The sequence below is a fragment of the Martes martes genome, assembly GCF_963455335.1.
Source record: "Martes martes genome assembly, chromosome: 7".
Lineage (NCBI taxonomy): Eukaryota > Metazoa > Chordata > Mammalia > Carnivora > Mustelidae > Martes > Martes martes.
The window spans coordinates 5,176,014-5,190,982 of record NC_137894.1 but is presented as its reverse complement, the minus strand read 5'-3'; the positions used below and the strand labels follow the sequence as shown (position 1 = coordinate 5,190,982).

Here is a 14,969-nt window from a genome sequence, read left to right as displayed (position 1 = left end):
GTGACACAGTCAGTTGAAGGTCAGACTCTTCGATTTCGGCTGGGGTCGTGGTCGTGCGTGCTCTCAGGGTCCTGAGACGGAGCCTGCGATGGGCCCGCCCTCAGCAGGGGGTCTGCTTGAGCTCCTCTCTCCTTTGTTCTCTGCCCCTCCCCCTACCACCGTAAAAGCGCGCTCTCTCCCCAATAACAAATACATCTTAAAAAAAAAAAAAAAGCCTGGCATATTCCAAAACTTCTGCATATGTGGGGAAAACCAGAAAGGGATGGCCAAGCCCATGGAAAGGCTTAGCAAAGACAGAAGACAAAGTTTGCACCTCGGGCTGATTCCTGGTACAGAGACCGCTTACGTCAAAAAGAAAACAAAAATAACAAAAAACAGCAATCCTTGGAAAGAGGGGAGAATCCAATTTCCAGAGTTACCACATGCTCAACAAGAAGTCACAAGGTATACAGAGAAATAGGAAAATATGGCCAATCAAAGGAAAAAAATAAAGGCTCTGGCCCTGAAAAGCTTAATGGCAGGCATATTTGACAAAGTCCGTTTCTTAAAAAAGATTATTTGTTTATTTACTTGAGAGAGAAGGAGCAGGGAGGAGGGTTAGAGGGAGAGGGAAAGGAAGACTCCCTGCTGAGCAGAGGCTCAATCCCAGGACCCTGAGATCATGACCCAAGCCAAAGGCAGAGGCTTAACCCACTGAGCCACCCAGACGCCCCAAGAAAAACAATTATTAATGTAAAAGGTAGTTTCATTGTACCTTCAGTTTGTTAACTCCAAATCTTATTTTCCACAGGATTTGGGAGACTAATGCATTTAAAAGAATTATTAGCTTATGTTCTGGGCACATGTTGTATAAAGATGTAATTTTAGGACTTTGACAACAAAGCGGTGGGGACAGAACTATAAAGGAGCAGAGTTTTTCTATGTTACTAAAGTTAAGTTGCTATAAATCCAAATTAGAATGTTGTAATTTTGATATCAAATGTAATCCCCACAGGAGCCACCAAAGAAATAGGTATAAAGTCACACAAAAGGACATGAAGAAGAGATTTAAACATTTCACTTCAAAAAAATCACCCTAGGGGCACCTGGGTGGCTCAGTGGGTTAAGCCTCTGCCTTCAGCTCAGGTTATGATCCCAGGGTCCTGGGATCAAGCCCCACATCGGGCTCCCTGCTCAGTGGGAAGCCTGCTTCCTCCTCTCTCACTCCCCCGGCTTGTGTTCCCTCTCTTGCTGTGTCTCTCTCTGTCAAATAATTTTTTTTTTTTTAAATCACCCTAAACACAAAAGAAGGAATGCAGGAAATAAGGGACAAAAAAGTGATAGTGTGGAGAGAAGACAAATAGCGCGATGACAGAAGTAAGTCCCTCCTCATCAGTAATTACTTTCAGTGGAAATGGGTTAAATTCTCTAATCAAAAGACAGTGATTGTGGGGCGTCTGGGTGGCTCAGTGGGTTGGGCGTCTGCCTTGGCTCGGGTCATGATCTCAGGGTCCTGGGATCGAGTCCCTCTTCGGCCTCCCAGCTCAGTGGGGAGCCTGCTCGTCCGTCTGCCCCTCCCTCTCGCTCTTGCTTTCTCTCTCAAATAAACAAAATCTTAAAAAAAAAAAAAAAAAAAGACAGCAATTGGCATATGGATAAAAGCACACGTACAACTGTATGCTGTCTACAAGGGACTCATTTAAGGTCCAAGACACAAGCAGGATGAAAGTGACTAGATGGAAGGAGACGTTCCTGCAAACGGACAGCAAGGGGCCGGGAGCTCTGCCAGTATCAGACGGAACAGACCTGCCATCATAAAGGTACAGGACTCAGAAAAGACTCCACACAGCAAGAAAACATAACAATTACAAGCATTTACACACCGAATGACAGACGACCAAAATATGTGAAGCAAAAACTGGCAGAACTGAAGGGAGAAACAGTTTTATCAATACATGACGTATTATCTGTTGCAGGGGTACAGGTCCGTGATTCATCAGGCTTATATAACACCCAGCGCTCATTACAACCCCCGCTCACCCCACCTCCTGTCCCCCTCCCCTCCAGCAACCCTCAGTTTGTTTCCTAAGATTAAGTCTCTTATGGTTTGTCTCCCTCTCTGGTTCCATCTGGTTTCATTTGTTCCTCTCTTCCCCGATGATCCTGGGAGAAACAGCTCTACAGTAACATTCGGAGACTTCAACACCACCGCCCCCCACGGTAACGGACAGAACAACCAGACAGCAGGAAACAGAAGACTTAGTGGCACCGTAAACCAACCAGATCTGACAGACACGGGCACGGTCCCCCGCCCAGGAGCAGCACACCCCTTCTTCTCAGGTGCACACGGAACAGTCTCCACAACAGACCATGTATCGGGCCACCAAGTAAGCCTCAGAGATGTCACACACAGCGATTCCTACCAAAATACCAACAGTACTTCTCACAGAGCTAGAATAAGCCTAAAGTTTGCACGGAACCACAAAAGATGCTGGCTAGCCAGAGCAACCTTGAAAACCAAACCCAGACCAGCGGTATGACAATCCCGGACGTCAGGTTATCTTACGAGGCTGCGGTGGTGAGAAGTACGGTCCTCGCACAAAAACAGACACGTAGGCCAAGGGAATGGAATGGAAAACCCAGAAATAAACCCACAGTGATATGGTCAGTTACCCTTTGACAAAGCAGGAAAGAATGTCCAGTGGGAAAAAGTCTCATCAACAAACGGTGTCAGGAAAACTGGACAGAAACATACAACAACACAACACCGCCCTGGACCCCTTCCCTTCACCACACACAAAAATAAATGCAAACTGGATTAAAGATCTCAGTGTGAGACCTGAAACTATAAAAGTCCTAGAAGGGAGCACAGGCAGTGATGCCCCTCACACCGTAGAACACTTTTCTAGATTCGTCTCCTGAGACAAGGGACATGAAAGCAAAAACAAACTACCGGGCCTTCACTAAAATAAAAAGCTTCCGCACAATGAAGGAAATGAGCAGCAAAACTAAAGGACGACCCACCTCCGAAGACGACGCGCAGATGCTCGACGTCACTCGGCATCGGGGAGACGCAAGCCGCGACCCCGATGAGAGATCCCCTTGCTCCGCCGGCACGGCTGGAATCAAAAAGACAAGAAACAGCAAGTGTTGGCGAGGATGTGGTGAAAAAGGAGCCCCTCCACCGGTGCGGCCACTGTGGAAAAGAGACCGTCCTCAAAAAGATAAAAACAGAACTACCTTACTGAGTATTTACCCCAAAAATATAAAACCATGAATTTAAAGGGATACATGCACCCCTATGTGTACAGCGGCATTATTTACAAAAGCCCGAGAGTCCAATGATAGACGCATGGATAAAGACGACCGGGGGTGGTGGTGGTGGTATATGGAATGGAATATTACTCAGCCACGAACAGAATGAAATCCTGCCATGTGCAACAGCACGGATGGAGCTAGACAGCATCATGCTAAGTGACCTAAGTCCTTCAGAGGAAGACAGATCCCACAGGATTTACTCATATGCGGATTTTAAGAAACAAAAGAGCCAAAAGAAAAAAAAAAAAAAGACCAAGAAAGTGACTCTTAACTGTAGAGAACAAGCCAACAGGTGGTTATCATGGTGGGGGGGGGGGGCGGGAGGGGGTTGTGCAACAGGTGAAGGGGATTAAGAGTGTGCCTACCAGGTATCAGGACGAGCACCAGTAATGGATGGAATTGCTCAGTCACCACACTGAACACCCGAAACTCGTACACCACTGTGTGTTAACTATCCTGGAATTAAAGTTAAAAACTTAATAAAAATAAAGATATCATACACAGCATCCTCTCTGACCACAGCAGGATGAAATTAGAAATCAGTACAAAGAAAACTAAAAATCCACAATATTGTGGAAATCAAACGATACCTTTCAAGCAACCAATGGATCAAAGAAGAAATCACAAGGTAAATTAGAATACAGAGACTAATGAAAATGAAAAAGAACATTCCAAAACTCACGGGCCACAGAAAAAGTGGTGCTGAGGGGGTAATTTATAGCTATAAACGCTCCCATTTAAAAACAAGAAAGAGGGGTGCCTGGGTGGCTCAGTGGGTTAAAGCCGCTGCCTTCGGCTCAGGTCATGATCCCAGCGTCCTGGGATCGAGCCCCGCATCGGGCTCTCTGCTCAGCGGGGAGCCTGCTTCCTCCCTTCTCTCTCTGCCTGCCTCTCTGCCTACTTGTGATCTGTCTAATAAATAAATAAAATCTTTAAAAAAAAAAACAAGAAAGAGGGGCACCTGGGTGGCTCAGTGGGTTAAGCCTCTGCCTTCGGCTCAGGTCATGATCTCAGGGTCCTGAGATCGAGCCCCGAGTCGGGCTCTCTGCTCAGCAGGGAGCCTGCTTCCCCCTCTCTCTCTGCCTGCCTCTCTGCCTACTTGTGATCTCTCTCTGTCAAATAAATAAAATCTTTAAAAAACATAAAAATAAAAACAAGAAAGAGGGGTGCCTGGGTGGCTCAGAGGGCATCTGCCTTTGGCTTAGGTCATGCTTCTCCCTCTGCCCCCACCCCACCCCCGTTTATGCTCTCGCTCACTCTCTTGTTTCCCCATCCTCTCTCACAAATAAGTAAATAAAATCTTTAAAAAATAAAAAAACAGGAAAGATCTGAAGTCAACAATCTAACTAAACTTAACTAGGGGAAAAAAAAAAAAAAGAACTGAAGCCAAAGCTAGCAGAAGGGAGGAAATAATAAAGAGTATAGCACAGATAAATGAATTGAGAATAGAAAAACAATCGGGAAAAACCAATGGAACCAAATGCTGGTTCTCCGAAAAGATGAATAATATTGACAAACTTTTAGCTAGATGGACTAAAGGAAAAAGAAGACTCAAATGACTAAAATCAGAAATGAAAGTGGGGACATTACCACTGATTCTACAGAAATGAACAAGATTTTAAGAGTGCTATGAAAAATCGTATGCTAACAAATTAGATAACCTCGATGAAACGGAAAAACTCCTAGAAACACAAAACCTATAGAGACTAAATCACGAAGAAATAGACAATCTGAATTACTATAACTTACTATAACTAGGAAGAAGATTAAATCAGTAATCAAAAATCACCCAACAAAGAAAAGCCCAGGACCTGAAGACTTCCCTGGTGAATTCTACCAAACATTTCAAGAACTACTACCAGTACTTCTCAAATTTTCCCAAAATATTGAAGAGGGGGGAATGCTTCCCAACTCGTTCTATGAAGCTAGCATAACAATGACATCAAAGCCAGACAAAGATATTACATGGTAACTACAGACCAATATCCCTTTTGAACATGGATGCAAAAATCCTCAGCAAAATACAAGCAAACAGAACTGAGCTGCATTTTAGAAGGATTACACACCATAACCAAAGGGGATTTATTCTTGGAGTACCAGAACGATCGATGTAATACACCACATGAACAATATGAAGGGAAAAAACCTCACAGGATCACCTCAATCAATGCAGAAAAAGCATTTGACAAAATTCAACACCCTTTCATGATACAAACACTCAATAAAATAGGAAGGAAACTACCTCCCCATAATACAAGCTATATATAGAAAACCCAAAGCAAACATAATACTGAAAGAGGAAACGTTTTCACTGTTTCACCAAAGTTCAAGAACAAGACAAGGTTGCCCACTCTCACCACTCCTATCTAACACAACACTGGAAGTCCTAGTCAGAGTCCTTAGGCAACAAAATAAATAAGTAGCATTCATATCCAGAGAAAAGAAGTAAAACCATCTTGTCTGCGGAGAATATGACCTTAAATATAGAAAATCTTGGCATCCACAAAGAAACCGTTGGAGTAAATGAATTCAGCAGAGTAGGAAGATAAAAAGTCAGTATACACACAAAAAAAGGTGCATTTCTATAGGCAAACAATGAACAATATGAAAAGGAAATTATAAAAACAATTCCATTTACAATAAAATCAGAAAGAATAAAATACTGGGGCACCTGGGTGGCTCAGTGGGTTAAAGCCTCTGCCTTCGGCTTGGGTCATGATCCCAGGGTCCTGGGATCAAGTTCCGCATAGAGCTCTCTGCTCAGCAGGGAGCCTGCTTCCCTTCCTCTCTCTGCCTGCCTCTCTGCCTACTTGTGATCTATCAAATAAATAAATAAAACCTTTAAAAAAAGAAAGAATACTTAGGAATTAACCGAGGTAAAAGACATGTACAATGAAAACTACAAAAAGCTGCTGAAAACAAAGAAGACATAAATAAATGGAAATACATCCCATGTTCATGGATTGGAAGACATATTATTGATACCAACACTACCCAAAGTGATCTATAGATTCAATACAATCCCTATCGAAATCCCAATGACATTTTTTTGCAGAAATAGAAAAACCCACCTTAAAATTCATAGGCAATCTCAAGAGACCCCAAATAGCCCATTCTTTTTTTTTTTTTTTTTTTAAGATTTATTTGACAGACAGAGATCACAAGTAGGCAGAGAGGCAGGCAGAGAGAGAGGAGGAAGCAGGCTCCCCACTGAGCGGAGAGACCGACCCGGGGCTCAATCCCAGTACTCTGGGACCATGACCGGAGCCAAAGGCAGAGGCTTTAACCCACTGAGCCACCCAGGCGCCCCAGCCCAAACATTCTTGAAAAAAAAAAAAAAAAAAAAAACGAAAACTAGAGGACTGACACTTCCTGATTTTGAAACCTACTAGACAAAGCTTCAGTAATCAAAACAGTGTGGGACAGGCATAAGGACAGACATACAGACTGAAGGAACAGAGCAGAGAACTGTTGTATATATGGTCAGATGATTTGTGACAAGGGTGCCACAACCATTCAGTAGGAACAGAACAGCCTTTTCAACAAATGCTGCACAGAAGACTGGACAATCACACACAAAAGAACAAAGTTGGACCCTTAACTAATATCATATATGTAAATTACCTCAAAATGGGTCAAGGATCTAAATGTAGGATCTAAAACAATAAAACTCCTGGGAGAAAACACAGGACAAAAGCCTCATGACATTGGATTTGGCAATGATTTAATAGGACACCAAAGGCAGAGAAGACAAAGGAAAAACAAGTTGAACTTCATGAAAATTAAAGTTTTTTGTTTGTTTCTTACATCAAGAGACCCTATTAACAGAGTAAAAAGGCAACCCACAGGACAAAATATTTCGAAATCACATATCTGATGAAGATTTAATATAAAGAACACATATGGAACTCCTAAAACTCAACAACAAAAACAAATAGTTCAAAAACAGCCAAAACCTTTGAATAGGCATTTTTCCATAGTAGATCTATGAATGGCCAATGAACACGTGGAAAGCACTCGACACACTAAACACTAGGGAAATGCAAATTAATACCACAGGGAGATAGCACCTTGCACCTATTAGGATGGTCATTATGGAGAAAAACAACCAGCACTGGGTGAGGCTGTGGGAAAACTGGAACCTTATACACTGTTGTAGGAATTAAATACGGTACAGCCTCCATGGAATACAGTACGTAGGCTTGTCAACAAATTAAAAATAGAATTACCGGGCGCACCTGGGTGCCTCAGTGGGTTGGAGCCTCTGCCTTCGGCTCAGGTCAGGATCTCAGGGTCCTGGGATCAAGCCCCACGTCGGGCTCTCAGCTCAGCAGGGAGCCTGCTTCCCCCTCTCTCTCTGCCTGCCTCTCTGCCTGCTTGTGATCTCTGTCAAATAAATATTTTTAAAAAGTAAAAATAAAAATAGAATTACCATACGACCCAGAAATTCGACTTCTGGATATACACGCAAAAGAACAGGAAACAGGGTCTCAAAGAAACATCTGCACACCTAGATTCATAGCATCACTCACAGCAACTAAAACCTGGAAGCAAGCCAGTGCCCATCAACCGATGAATGGATAAACAAAATGTGGTCAGTGCTGCGATGGAAATTCTGGAATCTGCTACAACACAGATGAACCCTGAGGACCTTAGGCTAAGTGACATAAGCTAGTGACACGAATGATGATTAGGAACCGTGAAAATCAGAAAGACAGAAGGTACCATGGTGTTGGCCAGGAGTAGTGGGGAGTGGCTGTTTAACAGGTAACAAGTTGTGCAAAATGAGAAGAGTTCCAGGGGTCAATGGTGGCGGTGGTTGCACATCAATGGGAATTTAATACTGAGACACACACTGAAAAATGGTTAAGACGGTACATTTTTTTATGTGTACTTTATTTTATTTTTTAAAGATTTATTTGACAGATCACAAGCAGGCAGAGAGGCAGGCAGAGAGAGAGGGGGAAGCAGGCTCCACGCTGAGCAGAGAGCCCGATGCGGGGCTTGATCCCAGGACCCTGAGATCATGACCTGAGCCGAAGGCAGAGGCTTAACCCATTGAGCCACCCAGGCACCCCTTTTATGTGTATTTTAACTCAATAAAAGGAAAAATGACCATCAACAGAAAAATACACAACGAGGTATATTCACACAACAGAATACGGCAGGACAGTAAAAATGAATGGACCGCAGAGCACAACACGGGTGGATCATACGGTGTTGAAAGAAACACGACACAAAGGAACAGCCACACAGTGATTCTAGTCACACAAAATCCAAAGCAAACAAACTAAACTCTACTGAATACGGACGCAGTGGTACAATCCTAAGTGAAAACAGGTGAGGAAAGATGACCATGACGACCCCTGCTGGTCCCCAATCTCTGCACGACCTCAAATCACCCCGGGTCGTCTGGGGGAGCTTGATGATCTACTCCGCTCCAGGCTCCCCCCCCCGCCCCTCCCCCCGCCAGAGCTCCAGATTTCAGTGTCCGCCCTGCTGGACTTGGCCATGCCCTTCCAAAGCTCTTTAGGGCTGTCCAACACGAGGACGAAGTTGAAGACGCGGCTCTAGGACAGGGCAAATGGGGGGCATCTGGGGTGACGGCAGTGATTTCCTTGGCTGGGGGGGTGCTTCACGGGGGCAGGTGTACCATCTACTCTCGTGCACGCTCACTTCACGCCCGTGGCTGCGGCTGTCCGCTCTCCTCTTTCTCCACAGCGTACACGTAGGTGTTCCAGAGCCCACAGCTCACGGCCCTGACTCGCAGTCGCTTATCTACAAAATATTCCACACGGCGGGGCCGATCCAAGCTGGTCGTATCCTGGTGGCCAAGCTGTCCATATTTACCTAAAGTGAAGGGAGCCCCTTGGCCATCCTCTCCTCTGGGCCTTGGGGCTCTTGCCCTCCAGGAAGGAAGGAAAAAACTCAGGCCGCCCCCCAAAGTGCAGGGTCAACCCACCACTCTGGGCGGTCTGCTCTGGGAATGCAGGATCCCAGCGCCACAGAGCCTTCGGGGCCGGGCAGACCCGCCCTGGTCCCCAAGAGGCAGCTGCCACCAACCACACCAGGCCAGACGCCGTTCCGGGTTCTCTGCTCCGAGCTCCATGACACTCAGAGCACAGATTTTTAACTTTTTTTCCTCCCCAGTGCCAGACCAACAGATGTGTCATAAACGCTGCCTAACTACTCCCTCAAGACGATACTTCAGAAAGACCCACAGGGAGCACTAACATCCACTTCTCTCCTGCGTGGTCTGGGACTTCCCAGTGCCTAACTCTGTTCTAGACCAGGGACGGCAGCACTTCCGTCCCAGACTTCCCAGGGCTCGGGCCCTCTATGCCCTGGTCCCTTCCTCCCCTGGCTTAAGCGTCACACAAGCAAACCTCTTACTTACCCCAGCCCCAGGTGTAGAGCTCCCCAGTTCCTACAACCAGAAGGACAGTAAGGGGCAGTCACGAGGTAGTTGTCTAGCGTGGCCTGCCACGGTCCACGGCCAGCACCGTCCAGGTATCCCGAGCTCCGCCTGGCAGAGCACAGCGCCTTCTCCAACAACGGTCTCCGCGCAGCCGCGGCCGGGGCGGGAAAGGATCCGGGTGCGAGAGGTGTACCTTCCCCTATGCCAGAGGATGGGCCTGCCCTCTCACAGCGGCTCAGGAGTCTCAGCTGCTGCACCGGGCAGGCCCTGGGCTCAGACCGAGCGGCCGCCGACACGAGCCTGCCCGCAGGAGGAGGGACCTCCGCGGCCTGACAGCTGGGGGGCACCTGTTCAAGCCCCAGGGTTTGGGGCTGTTTTCGCTGAGGGAGGCGGCCACTCAGTGCTTGTCGGAGACGCTTCAAGTACAGGTTTCTGAGGGGATCACGGCCTTCTCCGCGGGGCCAGCTAAGGGACGGGGCGGAGGGACCTCCTGCTGCCCGCCCAGCCCTACTCACTTGTCACCACCGCCGTGTGCCGGGAGCCACAGCTGGCCTGGACGGCCTCCGCGGCCCGGGGCAGATCCAGTAAAGCGGGGAAGGGCTGGATGGCTATGAAGGGGGCCGGGGCTCCGTCCTCACTCCCCACCATTCTCATGTCGGAGTCACCTTCGTTCAGCCCGGCGGCTTCAGAGAAGCAGTGACAGAGTGGGGAGGGTGGTGACGGCTAAGCGGAGCACTGGCTACACCTTAGCCGTGGGGCGTAGGGGGCTGCGGACGCTGACAACAGCCCTGCCATACCCCAGCCCTTCCCACAGCCCCGGAGTCCCCCAGAGGGTCCTGGGGTCCCAAGGACACCCCATGTCCCTTCCGAGCACTCCAAGGTCTCGGCCGGCATGTGGCCAGGAGGCAGGAAGGACAGAAACACGTGAGGAAGACAGACCCTCACCTTCCCTGGCAACGGTCTTTCCATCCTCTGCCAGGCTCCTGGTGGGCAGGGCCAGCTGCCCGGATTCATTCCAGCCCCAGACGTAAATATCCCCCGTCTCTGAAAAAGAGACATAGGGGACCCATTAAACAGACTGTGAACCGCACCGTCACCCTCCTAAGCCCCCCTGAATCCACCCAAATGCCTTGTATACCCACCAGCTCCCCGGGGATGACTAACGCCTGCCTTGCCCAAGGCGACATGCCGGGCAGTGCCTCCGGCGGGCCCCAGCACATTTCTGGTCTTACAGGCTCCCTTCCCCCTCAGCTGCCTTCCTTGTCATCCTTTCTTCAGAGTCTCCTGGACCTTCCTCTCCAGTTTCACTTTTTCCCTTTGTTGCTAAACTGCCCCCTCCCCACCTCCCACATGTGAACCAGACAAACGCCATCTTGCACAAAGCTGCCATGACGACAGCTGGGAGAGCTGAATGAAGGCTTCGTGAGAACAGCCCCCGGACACACTTTCTCTTTTTAAATCACACAGGTAAAAACCCTTAAGAACACCCTTGAGGCATAAGGTCCTTGGATCCATTCTGGAGATGGGACAACACAGAACTAATCTCGAACATTCTCCTCCTGGGTGGTCCCCCAGCACGGAATCCCAGACGCTAGGGCTGTAAAAGCAGGTCTGACCGGAAGGGGGTGCGGTCGCAGCCGCCCACCAGGAGTCCGGAAGCTCCCTTAGTAAACCGTTTCTTGTCAAGCTGGACCTGTGGGCCTTTCTCTTTGTCTCCGACTCCTTGGGAAGTCGCTGTATGTAAGCTTCCCTTTCGCAGAACACCCAACCACACATGCTTCAGAAATGCATCCCTGGAAATTCCCAATGGCCTCCCTTTCAAGCCCACTGAGCCCACGACACCCCCTTCCGTAGCCCCAGCCACCACAGGTCCCGCCGGAGGCCTCTTCTGGAAGCTCTGACCTTCCTTGCCTCTCGTAAAAATTCACCCATGACAGCAGCTAATTTTTATCAAGTGTTTACTTGGTGCCAGAATTTTAAGCACTTTTCAAATATAATCATTTAATTCTCAGAAGAGCCCTACAAAGGGTCATATGACAACATCCCTATTTTATTCATGAAAAAACGGGGGGCACGGAGAGGTGAAGTGCTCTGCCCGAGGTTAGAAGGGGCAAAGTGATGATCTGAACCTAGTAAGTCTGGTCTCAAGCGTCTGTGCTCTGAACACTGTCACGAACTCAAAACTTGCAATTTCTTCCCGCCTGACGTGTGAGACTTCCCATCTGGTTGTTTCTAGTTCTGTCTTTCCTTCCCTCCAGCCCACTAGTTTTCACATCTGTCTGCGAAGCCAGGCCCATGACAGGAGACTACGGGGGTGGTGGTGTAGGCACATGTTTTTTAAAGCTGCCCCCACCCCTGGGGATAGAAGCGTCCAGAGCCCAGCCAGAGCCCCAGGTGCAGACCCTTGCAAAGACCGCCTGCTCCCAGCCTCACCCGACAGCCTGGGAATCAGCTGCAGCTGGGTGGCCTGCCAGGGCGGTGGACTTAGGGTCCCAAACGAGGGTCTCCGCTCTGGGCTCACCCTCACCCCCATCCTCCTCCCTGCGCGCATCTGTGGGGCCACTGTGTGCCGCACATCACAGCCACCTGACCCCCTGCATCATTTCTTGTCCGTTCTCCTCAGCTCAGCTGCCCCTCACCCCTTCCTGCGCCCTTGCAGAGTGTTTTAGGAAGGCAGCCCCGGCTGGAGGTGGAGGGACGAGGGACGAGAGAGGCAGGGAGCCCAGCAACAGAAGACAAGGGCGACAGTCAGGTGTGAGCGCATCATGGCGGGGCAGAGAGAAGGCTGAATCTGAGAGGCACTGAGTCTTGAACCACAGGCCGACTAACATGGGATGAACTTGGAAGGAGGTCTGGCTAGACCACCCACCAACACTGGAAGAGGGGGAAGAGGTTTGGAGCCTAGAAGACCTTGAGTTTGTCACTTACCGCTCACACACACGGAGTGCCAGCCACCCGCGGCCACCTCGGCCATGGGAAGGCCCTGCAGCGCCTCCAGCAGCCTCGGCTCCGGCTCGGCCTCCAGAGTCCCATGACCCAGCTGTCCGTGCCTGAGCGGGGAGAGCCCAAGCGGGTCCCCCTCCCCTTCCTAGCCCCAGTCACACGCACCGGTCCCCAGACGGCCACCTCCCACGCTCACCTCCCACTCCGGGCCAGGTTTATTTGCCCCCGCCCCGCCCCGGCCCCGCCCCCGCCCCCCACGCGGCCACGCCCCCCTCACCTGCCCTGGCCCCAGGAGAACACCTGGCCCGCCTCGTCCAGCATCAAGGCGTGCTCGCCGCCCAGCTCCAGCCGGCGCGCCCGCAGCTCTGGGGCCAGAGGCCGGTAGAAGGGCGGCCGCGGACTCACGTAGGCGCGCGCGCCGGGCAGCAGGGGCAGCGCCCGGGCCTGGGGCTCGCCGCCCGCGGCGTCTTCCCGCTCGGCCTCCGGCACCAGCGTGTGGGTCCACAGGGGCTCCCCGCGCAGCGCCGAACCCGGCGCCCAGGCCTGCAGCTCCGGCCCGGGCCCGAGTGCCGGCCCGGCGCGCAGCACCACGAGGAGCGCCTCCGAGGCCCACGCGTCCCTGCAGCCGCCCGCCGCGCCGCCGGCCGCGCCCGAAAGCTGCACGTGGCCTCCACCTGCGGGAGCGAAGGGCTGGCTGGGGGGCGGCCGGGCCACGCACCCGGGGCGAGGGCGGAAGTGGGGCGGGGAGGGGCGCTCACAGGTCACCACGGCGGTGTAGCTCCAGCTGGCGCTCACGCGGCAGACGTCGGCGCCCGGGCCCGGTGTCGCCAGCGGCTCGGGGCTGTGCACCTGCCGCCCGCGCCCTGAGCCCAGCGCCTGCCCGAAGCCGCAGAAACCGAAGCCGAACCAGGACCCCCGGCGCTCCTCGGCCATGCTCGGGTCGCGCCCTCTGCTGGCCGCCACCTGAATGGGGTGGGAGGCGGAACAGGGTTAGGAATCCAACCAGACTGAGGAAGATTCTGAGCTGCCTAGAATGGGGACACCTGCCCTGTCTTCCCTTTAGCTCAAGGAAGCTCATTGCCCCACAGACTGGGCCCCAGATACTCAAGTGTCCTCTCCCTTAGATGTTGTCCTAGGATCTGAGCCCCCCCACCCCAGCTCCCAGTGTCAGGCTCATTATCCCGTGTCATCTTGGGAACCAGAATTACCCCCACTTGACAGAAGAGACTCCTAGAGAAAGTAACCCTTACATAATCACACAACTTAGGATCAAGAGGGGCAGAGGGCTGAAATCAAGGCCCACCGACTCCATAGAACAGTGCTCTTCCCACCAGGGCAAAACAGAGCGTTTGGGAGACAGCGGCTTGGCCAGCCCCAGGGCTCACGTGTTTCCCTCTGCAGGGAGCGGTGCCCGTGTCCTTGGCCCATCACTTAAGCTTTCTGAGTCCAATTCAGTTTCTTCAGTTTTACAAAGGCACGGGACAGGAGAGGGTACCGTCTCTACGTACCCTGTAGAACCATGTGGAACAGATGGAAATAAACGGTTCAGGTCTGGCCCATACCACGATAGGCACAAGGTTAAGCACTGTCTTACTAAATGCAGGGCTTAGAGTTGATTTTAGAAAGTCCAGTGGTACTTACTGGTTCTCACGGGACCTACATAAACACAATTTCAACTGGACCTCACCTAGTCACTTATTCGTTCTACAAGCATTTACTGATGCCGTCCTTTGGGCGGATGAGAGAGACGGCTGGGTGCACCCAGAGAGCTCACAGGTAAATGGGGAGACAAACATACGTCCCGCGGTTACACAAGCAACACCGCTTTTTCCGTTCGGGGTCCCTGCAAAGCTCCTTGACCCGGACCTGGGCTCCTAACCCCTTCCGTGCCCAGTCCCAACCCAAGGGGGCCTCTGACCTTTGATCTTGACCCTGTGCCCTCCACCCTCCTCGGGCAGCTCCTCCTGACCCGCAGTCACGAGGGAGGAAAAGCCGGGATGCAGGGTAGCCGCCCGGGACGCGGATGCCAGCCGCCGCGGAGGAATGGTTTGAAGAGCCGCGGCCCGGGCCAGACGCCCATTGGCTGCCGCAGCTTCCCCGGGCCAATCGCCGGCGAGGGCGGTGACATCACCGCCCGGGGCGGGCAGCCGCAAGGCGGTGCTCACCTCCGTACCCACCTCTGTACCCGCAGTCCCGCCCGCCGCCCGTCCCGTCCGATCGTCGTCGACCCGGCCCTAGGGCCTGCGCTGGGCCGCTGCAGTCTCGGGTGTGAGGTCGGGCAACCTCCGGTGGGCGCGGGCCGGAGGCAGAG

At 51.2% G+C, this 14,969-nt stretch overlaps 1 protein-coding gene across 10 annotated transcripts in view; it reads right to left on the bottom strand.

Moving 5' to 3' along the window:
• Window positions 1–14,969, bottom strand: part of RCCD1 (RCC1 domain containing 1) — a 24,403-nt gene extending 9,434 nt beyond the window's left edge. For 2 of the 10 annotated variants that reach the window (XR_013967132.1, XM_080808651.1), the window contains exons 1-8: window positions 14,836–14,969; window positions 13,417–13,621; window positions 12,936–13,332; window positions 12,644–12,765; window positions 10,661–10,759; window positions 10,231–10,398; window positions 9,695–9,914; window positions 3,004–3,098 (exon numbers count right to left, since the gene is read on the bottom strand). Coding sequence is in view for 5 of the 10 variants with exons in the window: in XM_080808651.1 (XP_080664777.1) it covers window positions 3,004–3,098; window positions 9,695–9,914; window positions 10,231–10,398; window positions 10,661–10,759; window positions 12,644–12,765; window positions 12,936–13,332; window positions 13,417–13,591 (1,276 nt within the window). In the remaining 5 variants the exon portion in view is untranslated. Of the gene's footprint in view, window positions 1–3,003; window positions 3,099–8,166; window positions 9,148–9,694; window positions 9,915–10,230; window positions 10,399–10,660; window positions 10,760–12,643; window positions 12,766–12,935; window positions 13,333–13,416; window positions 13,622–14,043; window positions 14,114–14,835 lie in introns of those variants that run through there. The other 8 variants (XR_013967133.1, XM_080808655.1, XR_013967136.1 and 5 more) reach the window with 7 other exon arrangements.